Here is an 11650-nt window from a genome sequence, read left to right as displayed (position 1 = left end):
GTCGTCGTCCGCGTCGCTGAATGGCTAGTCGTCGTCCGCGTCGCTGGGCGGCTAGTCGTCGTTCGCGTCGCTGGGCGGCTAGTCGTCGTCCGAGTCGCTGGACGGCGACCAGCTGGCGTCGGACTCGTCCGAGCGGTAGCACTGCAGCAGATCGGCCGTCGACGGGGGAAGCCTCAGCTCATGCTCGCCATCTCGCGAATCGCCCTCTCTTGAGTCGCCGTGTCTCGAGTCGCTGTCTCGCGAGTCACAGTCGAGCAGGACCTCATAATCGAGCGCGCTCAAGCTGTCGTCATCATCGGGCGAGGAGGCTGGGGAGGCTGAGGAAGATGAGGATGCGGAGGGGGAGTCGTGGCCAGGGCTCCAGGAGGAGTCGCTGCTGTATTGACGGCTGGCCGGGGCGCCGACCTGCTCCACCCAGCGCGGCAGCACGCGCATGCCGCACTCCCGCTGCACCCCCAGCAGGCCTCTCACGGCCGCTTCGACACCGTCCGTACTGCAGAGACACTCACCGCTGCACCTGCAGGTGGCGCCTCTCTTAGCATCGCCGACCGACTGGTCCGCACTGTCAATGCTCGGCGTGGGGAGAGGTGCACGCGGCGCGGCAAGCGTTGTCGGCTTCCCGCCCGGCGCGGCCGACGTGGACGGCGCGTGTTTGCGAGCGAGCCCGCCGGCGTCGATGCAACGCTTCTTTTCTTTCCACGTGCTCCACGGCTCCAGGTGGCGCTTGCGTGGCGACGACGTCATGGCGGGCAGGGGGGCCTTGGTGTCGTCGTCGCTGAGGTCGACCGTGGAGATCTTATCCTCCTTACTCACCTCCACGACAAACTGTACGTCGCTGTCGCTGCTGATGGTTGTGGTCGAGAAGGTGTCGCAGTCTCTGTCGTCGCGCAGCTGCGAACTCGGCGCGTTCGCAGGTGACTTCACGTCAACACCCACCCGCTGGTGTCCCAAGTTACGACCAACCCTGCCACTGTTCGCCGTGCCGCGGCTGTCTATATTAGATGCTTGGTTTCGTCGAGGGGAACACACCGATGCAACAGAATTGAAGCCCGACCTCAAAACATCTCTCAATTCGAATCGCACAGGTTTGTGAGTACGGTTCTCGGTGTTCGCCGCACCTGACCGGCTCTGCTCAGATGAGTCACTGGATAAATCAACAGAGTTTGTGAACGAGGTACGAGAGCTTACAGAATGGTCGGGGCTAGACGTCTCGCATGAGGACGCGCGAGATGAAGACTCGATGCTAGCAGTCTCACCACCTGGAGACTTCTTTCTCTTACGTCTGCTGCCGGCGGCGCTCACACGCGGATGCTTTGACGCGGTTTCATCGCAGGAGTCAACGTCCGATTCGGAAAGGTTTGGCTCGCGGTCATGCGCAGCCGAGGAATAGTGTCGCCGTGCTCTGTCACAGTGCGACAGACGCTCGATTGTCACCCCGAGCGACTCGCGATTCGCGAGCTCGATGGATTCATCCGAACTGAGAGAGCTGAGGGGGTCGCGCGACCGCCGGCTACAGCAGAGCGAATCGTCATCGCACGCGTCTCGCAGGGAAGCGCGTGATTGGCAGCTCGCTCCACTGCTGCTGGACGACAGCTGTATAGTCTCGACCGTGTCCGGAGAGGTACGCAAAGGCGACCTGTGCAAGCCGACGACCTCGAATGAAGCGACCTCATCAGTAGAGGATGCAGTCGAGCGTATCGCATTCACGCGCGTCGCCGTAGAAGTGGCGACTCCTGGTGGATCACCTTCTACTGGTGGCGCCCCCTCGAACTGCGCACGAAAGCTGCACTTGTGCTTTGTTGCTACGGATTTGCTCAATCCCGCGTCACTGTAGCTGTGCAGTGCGTTGCAATCAGGAAGCACACTCGTTTGCTGCTGCTCGGCCAAGGTTGCTGTTGCTATTAGTCGCTCCCACAGCCTCTCCAAAGCATCAGGCTTTGACGAGTCCACGTGCTCATTTTTGGCGACTAGACGAGGGGAAGGAGATTTTCTAGGAGAGTCATGCCTACCTACTAGATGGCTAGAATGTCCCGCGTGTTCGTGCACGCGTCCTTTAGCATCGTTCAGAACGTCATCCCGTGCCGACGTATCACAGCTTGGAGCAGTCACAACAGGCATTCTACTTGATCGATAAAGATCTAGACTAGCGTAACCTTGAGATGGACTTGCATCGCATTGGCGATTCAACCTACTGTGGCACGCACCTGTCGGCACAGAGGGCTCATACTTTGGTCCCTTTGGGCACGTAATAGGTAAGTTTATTGGCCCATACCTTAGGTGCATAGTGGAATAAGTTGGGTTTTTTTTGTACGTATGATCACGCAGTGAACTTTCTATGTTTGTGGGGATATGTATTGGGCTCACGAACGATATAGGTTTACTTACTGGGCTTGCTATCGTTGCTTGGCTATGTAATGGACTGTTTATGTATGCGCGGCTATGGCTCGGTCTCGCTACGGCCGTGGTGCTATGCACTGGGCTTTCCAGGATCGATTGGTCACAACGTGGAGTTATTGGTTGATAACGTAGACTTGTTGGTTGATAACGTTGACTTGTTGGTTGATAACTTGGACTTGTTGGTTGATAACTTGGACTTGTTGGTTGATAACGTGGACTTGTTGGTTGATAACGTGGACTTGTTGGTTGATAACGTGGACTTGTTTGTGAATAAAGTGGACTTTCTGAATTTTCGATTGAGACATATATCGGACTTGCTGGAACTAGAATGCCAGAAGTAGTGTTTGGGCTGGTAGTGTAACATGCTGGACGACACCACTCCCTAGTTACTGTATCTCCTAAAGCTGGGCCACCACGATCAAGAGTTGTCAAACTCGAAGCTGAATTGTCACAGTCTGGTGTCGTATCACCTTCGTGACACAGCGTATTTTCCCTAGTGCATGTCACATTTCGACTCGTTTCTCCACCACCCTTTCCATCGTTGCCCGCCGCTGCTCCGCTCCCTTCACCCACTCCCGTTGTCACGTGCAGCGTCTCTGTGATCGTGCCATCATCGTTGCCGTCTGCTCCTCCCACGCCACTACCAATCATCGTTCGCAGCTGCATGAACTTACTGCTGCACCTGTTCAGGTTCTGATAGACAGCGATCAGTCGCTGGTGGAGGTGGCCTGACGTGTTCAGCACATCCTCCACCGTCGTCACCACGTCGCTGTCACGCATCGCAACATCGTCCGTGTCGCTGCGGACAACGGCAGCAGAGGTCGCCGCGACGACGGACGTGTCGCCCGATAACCGCCGATTCCTGCAGCGAGCAGCACCGGCGTGGGTGCCAGGCGGCGCCCGGTTTTCGCCGGCGAGTCCACCACTCGCTGAGTCGGTTCGGGGCGAGTCGTCAAAGTCGCTGTCTGACCTATGCTCACTCCTTCTGATCGTCTCCGCGTGGTTGGAGGTCGCCATGGGCGGAGGTGTAGAGTGTGATCGATGCTGGTAGTACAGCCAGCCGGCGTCCGGGCGATCCTGCGTGGAGAGACGCCGCGGCTCGCGCGACGTCGAGCTGAACACCCACCAGTCGCCCTGCCTCGCCTCGCCCGCACCACCGACCGTCGTGTCCGGCGACAGGTGCCGGGACATGTTGAGGGCGCCACCGTCCTCAGCATCGCTGACGAACGAAGGCGTCCTCGCGTCCGACCGGTCGTCACGGTTACGCAGCCTCATGTGGAAGCCGGTCTCGTTACGCTGTGACCGTCTCGGCGTACGCTGCAATAAACGAACAAGGCAAGAATTAGAGATTAATCAGAGCATGCGATGATATAAAAGGAAAGCGAATCCTCACTACTGTGTGTGTGTGCGTGCGTGCATGCGTGCGTGTGTGTAGGGACTATTTGTTGCAACATTACAGTTGTGATGATATTGCGACAGTTGAAATTCGATTTGCCGATAATATTGCAATAATTGAAAAACTAATTGGAATGACATTGTTATACTATTTATGTATTATGAAATTGTCTATTATATTGTTGTCACACTTATATGTTCATGTTGGCATACGTGTGAACGTTTTAGTTCACATTAATTACTAGACTGGTACCCTGTCATTCCACTGATCACATGCTCGTGCATAGTGAGTGAGCTAGTTGAATGGACCATGTGTAGATGACTGGGGACCAGTCTTATTATTATTTACAACAATCATGAAAGTGTTGGTAATGGTTTTCAGGCATATTTATGGGAAAAATCACAACTTTTAAGAAGTAAATAAACTAACCTGGTCTTTTAATGTTGCAATTACCGAAAACTCTGAATAGCTCAATGAACTTTCAACAATAGTTGTTAATGCTTTACTTTGCCACTGATACATAACTATCGAGCCAAATGCCATGGCATCGATAGTTCGATTCATTGTTATACTACTACTCACTACGCTGTAATAGACATCCTTTGCCATTCAACTACTGTTGCTTATTTAGAACCTTGCCTCATATGCTGGGGTACATTCCCCACTCTCTTCCTCATCCGTGGTGTGAAATACATCTCTGATGCTGTCACCATCTGAGAAGGTATGCTCTGTCTGAAATTCAGTCAGAAAGATGTTAAACACGAATATGATGTTTAGAAGCATTTTAGAATCCACATACAAGACATAAATACTGTACATGACAAGACAGAAAACAGAAATTATATTATGTAAGTATATCAGAGGATGAGAATAAAGTAGCACCATGTTGTACTCACACAAGCTTGCCTATTGTTCTATAATCAAATCTAGTTTTACACACAAGGTGTTGTCATACAAAATAAGGACTCCTAATACAAATTTCACAACCAACGACACAATAAACGATATCTTGCTGAGGTCCATCAGTGAAGTTAGCTGCCAGTCTTTGGACATGTTATGATGTCATACCTCATTTGTAGTGTTAAGAAGAGCGTCAATGTCAGAATGGCCTCGCGTGGAGTAAGGCGTGCCAACCAGAGAGTTTCTCCTACTATCTGATACAGGAGAACCTGCAAGAGCCTTGATGATCTCCTCTTGTTCTGTCAAAATACCAAATACCAAATACTGTCCATCTTAGAAAATGCTACCTGACCAGATACTGACAATAGATTAAGGTATTATGGCTTTTATTAAAACACCATAGCATCCTGATACTACATAAACTGCATAGACCATTATGATGTTGCTAGGAATGTACACTCAGCAAACATAGTTGATATCGATGGAGCACCATTTAAAGCATACAATTGCAAAATGAAAATACTTTAATAATTAATTAAATACTTTACGGAATTCGGCCCTTTAGCAACTTATTTTACAATAAGTTTCCTTGAGATTGGGATGTGGATGTAATAAACTAGTTAGTAAATTATTTATAATATAAAAAAGAACCAAAGTCCTCAGTTTTCAATTTTGTTCAAAGGTACTTAATTTTGAAGCATCAAGTCTAACCATACAGTTTAAGCTACCTAACCACTCCTGCCCAATTATTTCATTGGTTAGCAATAAGTGAATTATATCACCTTTCACTTTCTTTTTTAGTTCTTCTATACAATCATGTTCTTCTAGTGCATTGAATGGAATGGTCAGATCACATCCCTTTTGACATGAAACAACTCTGCAAAATCAAATAAGAAAATCAATAACGTGGCTTTCATAACAATGGCAATAAATGGTCTAATGATAAACAGCAAATAACTGTTATTAAGGCACCTGCACTCAATTTTCATTGATATCGTCAGCTATGAATAAGTGGGGTGGTATAGTGATACCCTCCACCGCTACTGCCAGCACTGCCAACACTGCCGTCACCCACCACCACCCTCCATCACCATCACCACCAGGGCCGCTAACACCACTTCCAGCACAACATCACCACCACCACTACCAGCACACCACAGCCAACACCACTGCCACCGCCACTACCAGCACACCACAGCCAACACCACTGCCACCGCCGCATCTCCACCACCACCGTCTGTAATATTATAGTAACTGTTTACTATATAATTGAGTATGGCTTTGACATACTCATAATACATTTGCGTTATAAAAGTATTGGAATAATAAGTATTATAACAGTAAAATAACATTAGAATTTGACTATTCATGTCGACTGACTCTTTCTGTCTGTGTATCGCTACACGTATCGTATTGTGACCCTAGTGTATCGTTTCACCTAGAGCTAGGGTATACCCACTTTTTTGGCTGAAAAACCATTCCTAGGAAAGCAACTCCAATTATATAGGGAAGTCAATAGGACGACATGACTCACATTACAAAGGTTTTTTTCTGAAACACATTACTTTTCTAGCATGGAGTATTACCACATCTGCAACTATTCTTCTTCGACACCAGTAAAACTCCACTTATATTTCCTGCACAAAGTCTAATGCATGAAATATTTTCGAGTAATATTGCTCCCATTACCTATAACAGCATTCCCTCTTGTGGCTCGCCATAGACATTTGCAGGTGGGATTCAAAGCAGCCATTGTTTTCACATGTTATTTTTTCATAAAGACAGGTTTTCATATGAGCCTCATGAACCTCAATCCGTAGTAGTTCCTGCACATAAAGAACATACAAGCATTCTAAGATGACGATTACATAGCAATTGAATAAAGCTAGGTATAATGATTTAGTTTACAAACAATCTACCAATATTGCATAATTGCTTTCAATTATTGCCACCATTTCTTCAAACCGTTATTTATTAGCAAACTATAGCATGGGCATTACATTATAATTAATATTACTTACCTTGCATCCTTTCTCGAAATTATCACACTTGATGAGTAGTTTACATATCATGTTCTGTATTATTGGTACTACAGGTTTGATCTCGCATCTGAATACCAGACCTCGGCAGTGAGGACAGGTATTCTGGTCTCGCAACCAGACACTTATGCACTTTTTGCAGAATACATGACGACACGGGGTCTCTGTGGGACTAGAAAATATGAAGACATCTATTAGAAAGAAAAATTAAAGTTAAAAATACTCCTAGTGCTAATTACTAAGAACTAAGTAACTATAATATATAATTAATTACACTGAATTTGTTTTCAATCCTACTTTAGGACCCCAAAATTCAATTATGTATTTTGAATTAGGGTTAGGTTAGGGTTGAGGAGAAAATAAAAAAGTTAGATATCTAGGGTGATGTAATTGATCTCAGGGTTGACTAATGTACATGGGTCCCAATGTAGGACTTGTCCCAAACTAGTCCCAATATAATACCAGGAGTGAATGAAAACAGAGAAGCGTACAAGGCTCAATTATTAGAGATTAATATTATTTACTAGCCTTATTCTGCCTATGATTTCAACAATAGAAAACTGATATTTCAATATAACAAGAGCCGCAGAGCGTCTGGGCTCATCTGAGGTCTGTTGCTACGGTTTAGTTATAAACGTAAAATTTCAGTCGTGCGTAGTGACACATTTGTTAGGCGCAGATATGCAGATACGTTAGATTAAGGTTTTCTTATATTAATGCCAGTTACATTACCATCAAGGTGCAGATTTATTTCATGCAAATTCTAGAGGAAAGCAATGTATGACTAATGCCCTTCTATCATTAGTCAAGGCTCGACACTAGCGCGTGGCCCGGTGGCCCGGGGCACACCAAAACTTGATTCGGGCCAACCAAAATTTCAAAAGTAAAAATTTGGTGGCCCGATTGGGCCACTAAAATTTCAAGTGTCTATGTGATAAAAATAATTGTTTCTTACGTGCTAATCTCATTCAAAAGAGAGCGAGCAATTCGCGGAGCGAGGGCACACGTACGCACGTGCAGCATTCTACCGCGGGCATACACGGGCGCACGGTTTATCCTTCTACTGCGGCTGCAAACAAAGCCACGTGTATTGTGTTAGACTGGTATGCGGCCTCACGCTCTGCTACGACAATGTAGCACGCTCTGCGACGAACAGTTTGGCCGCGAACCAGTCTAGCCAGAGGTCAAATCTGAGCAGGCGCATATTTGCGCAGACAATGCGTCTAGACATATGCCTGTCTGCAGTGTACTGTGGAGGCGATGTAAAATGAACGCGAGCGATGAGAGTTTCGAAGGCAAACAATTGTCATAATAAAAAAATGATGAAATTTCTTCCTTTTTTGATGTATTTTGTTCAAAATGTTAAAAAATACGGGACACACATGCGTACCGGAAGGGTCGGTAACGGCACGCGGGACACATGGGCAAAATGCGGGACGTCTGGTCACCCTGATTGCTAGCTAGCTGCACTGGTGGCTCACTGTTTCGGATCCGAAGCGAAACTGGGGTGTTTGCTATCCCCCGGCGGCGTGGAGGGAGGTCACGTGATAACGTTGACGTGACGTTCAAACGTTAACCCTAACGAAACCCTCCACTCCAACACCACCAACACCTAACCCTCACACTAAATATGATGTGTCGGCGGCGCTATATATCAGGGTTCATAGTAGTAAACCACATGTTGAAATACAGGACTTATAAGACCTATTCTGGAGGCTAAAATAAGACTTTTGTACGCGAATTTCTGATAGATTCACTGACTATTATAGTACACTAATAATATTTATACACAATTGCACAGCAGATTTAATTATTCCAGCTTATAAAAATGGTCCTTTGGCAAAAAATAAGGACTATTAAGTACTTTTCTAAGATTTCACCAAAAAAAAGGAATACTAATAAGGGCCCTTATTTTATTTTTGGCAAAATAAGTACTTATAAGACTTTGAAAGACCCGCTACGAACCCTGTATATCTAGGCATTGTGATCCCACAAAAATTAAATCTATGGTGTGGGGACAGATATCATGATGCAAAAAACCCTAACCCTAACCCTAATCCTAACCCTAACCATAACCCTAACCCTAACCCCTGTCCCTAAACCGAATCCTAACACTTCCAACACTAGTGCTGCCACGTTGCGGTCACCTCCCTCCACGCCCGGGGATAGCATTACCCAATTCGCCAGCGTTCGAAAGTTCGCGTAGAATAACTGAACTATTCCATGAAGATGATCAGTATTTTAATCCGAAGTGTAATATTAGTGCTTTGTAAGTTTATTTATGCATTTTCTCTGTCTCTTTACGCAACGAAAATATTGAACTTAGTCTTAGACATAGCTGCTTTTTTCTTTTTAAATGCATGCGTACCCAGGCTACTTTGTTGATATAATTATAGTTCTACTTTATCTTATTAAATCGGCAATATTTTATTTTTACAGTTTCAAAGCCTGCCAGACATTTTACTTTCATGAGATTAAATGTATATGTTTTATTTTAACATGAAAAACCAATGGTTTTGTTTTATTACAGTTACTTGTTTTAATATTTGCATGCTCTGTGACTTTGATCTTCTTGAAACGTCTGAACTGATCGATAGCATGTGCACGCGCGCGTGTTTAGATAAATAATGAGTGAAAGTAGAAAAATGGTATGCAAAGATTCTGGTGAAAATTTGATGCGTTGGAATGGATAATTCAAATGTATGCCTCATCATCAATGTCAGTGTGTGCCATTGTGTGGGTGTTTGTTTAAAGACTTGTGCAAGTGCATCAGATGGCCCAATTTTCAAATAATATACAATACGAGATTGAAATAAAGATTTATAATGTTTTTCTTTGTTTTTTTTCGGGCACCCAGATTTCATTTTCGGGCCACCAAAAATTGAAAATCAATGATTTTGGTGGCCGATCGGGCCACTGAAAAAAAAAGTTAGTGTCGAGCCTTGCATTAGTGTACAGCAATGTTAGCAATGTCAATAACTGGATGGCTGAAGATCTCAACAAAATATTGGTAAGTGGAGATAGCTTTTAGTTTACACACAGATTCCTAAGTCACAGGATTTCCTTCTAGTGTCAGAGATTCCAAAGTATTTCACATGTTTTGACAAGAACTTCAAAATTACAGACAAAACATCAATTGTTGGTCTTGTGAATGCTGTAACTGCTGAACCAACATACAGTCTTCTTGCTGAGTGAGATAGCTTACAAAGCTTAGATGCATCTAACCCATATGCTCTCATTTGTCTTGATTGCTATGCATCTGCAGTTTTTCTAAACAATGGTAAATATTTCATATTTGATTCTCATGCTCGCAATGACCATGGGCATGGCTTACCAGCTTCTAAATAATTAAGTTACAGATCAACGTAATCATATGATATCAGCCTGACATGCCTGAGGGCGTAGCATGTCGGGTCCTAAAAAACCTAAGAGGCCGAAGGAGCAATTAACCTGATTGGCTAAAACCCCTGTCTATAATAAGCAGACTCGTTCCGGTTCTGGTCCACTATACAGTAGCCTATGTATATGACTAGACAATGTACGAAGTTGACATGCTTTACACACGGAGCGCGTATATGTACTAATACAAGCAGAACTACAGTGTATTTCATTACATACATACATGTGTATCTTTAAAAACTTGCTTTTAACTAAGTATGCACCAGAATGCACAATTTCAAGCTGAAAAATACAAAAGCTCCCTGGTGTGGGACACACCCTCCCCCCGCTAGGTCGCTCCGCTCCCTCGCATGATCTTACTCTCAACTCTAACTCAATGTTGGCAGCCCTGCAATAATGTAACTCAACATATTATATAGAATATCTTAGGCGTCGTTCACAATTATCAAAATTTTTACAAGCGTACAAAGCGTACACTTTTTCGAGACCCCCCCTTCCCCCCTAAGTGTACGGAAAAAAATTTTGATTTTTTTTCACACTATTCCACATAGAATAATAAGAATATACATGTATATGAATTACATGCAAAACCGCCATCGTGCCGGTTGTTTACGCTGCACTTGGCTGCTAGCTAGCTAGCTCGGTTCGTTCGTTCAGCGGGCCCGTGTGGTGCGCGGGCCGGCCGGGGCTCAGCGCGTCGCAGCGTGAGGATGCGCGCGATGCCGGCTGGGGCGCGCGGCGTGGGAAATGGATCGACATTTCTCGGAAATGCTGAAAGCGTACGGCGGGCATTGACCCCCTCCCCCCAGCGTACTGTTTGTACGCTTGTGAAAATGTTGATAATTGTGAACGACCCCATATCACTTATATCTTAGCACTATATCAGAGATTCTTCAAGACCTGTTGTAGTACGCATGTGCACATTTCACAATTCTAACCAAAATTGCACAATGTGCCCATTTCCATGTGCTTATCTGCTGGACTAACAGTAGCCACTCGATCCATACTCTTGTTGGGTCACATTATTGTATCTGTGTAAAATAGGAGCACCACCATGGATCATTGTGTGTTTTGGTCGTGCGATCGTTTGGGGCCAATTTGGGCATGTTGTTGTGGGCAAGCTGGTTTAAGCATAGAGATGATGTCCAGGACGGTGATAGGACAGAATGATGTTTATTACTGGACATGCTCTCTATCCTTGAGCAGCTGAGGCTAGGGTGATTTTTTATTCAATAAATTATTGTGCCACGGACTACGTGTTCTCCGCCATGGCCCATGCTGTAGATTCTTCTACTTTCATATGTTGTAGTATGCCCCTGTACTGTAGCGGGAGCGAAGCCGAAACGGCGAAGGGGCTACATCGGTGATAGCTCCAAGAAACGGTCTTTGCTAGGGTTAGAAGACCGTTTCAAATTCTTGCGCATAAAAACGTGTAGTTGGCTCGGTATCGAAACATCGCCACAGCTAGCGTCACATGTAACAGCTCAAACGAATCTATAACGCAGTGGCTACGGGTACG

The 11650-nt window shown here is 45.6% G+C and overlaps 1 protein-coding gene across 1 annotated transcript; it reads right to left on the bottom strand.

Moving 5' to 3' along the window:
* Positions 1-6: 6 nt before the first annotated feature.
* LOC106804771 lies at positions 7-6904 on the bottom strand (the record flags this gene model as incomplete). Its single annotated transcript, XM_014806096.1, is given in 6 exon segments — positions 7-3714; positions 4433-4525; positions 4862-4992; positions 5476-5570; positions 6383-6519; positions 6715-6904. Coding segments are annotated over 6 exon segments (4282 nt in total), but the record flags the coding sequence as incomplete, so codon positions are not given.
* Between the last annotated feature and the right edge of the window lie 4746 nt (positions 6905-11650).

The sequence above is a fragment of the Priapulus caudatus genome, unplaced genomic scaffold (genome assembly GCF_000485595.1).
Source record: "Priapulus caudatus unplaced genomic scaffold, Priapulus_caudatus-5.0.1 Scaffold87, whole genome shotgun sequence".
In the NCBI taxonomy this organism is placed as follows: domain Eukaryota; kingdom Metazoa; phylum Priapulida; class Priapulimorpha; order Priapulimorphida; family Priapulidae; genus Priapulus; species Priapulus caudatus.
This window is presented reverse-complemented; position numbering and strand designations above follow the sequence as displayed.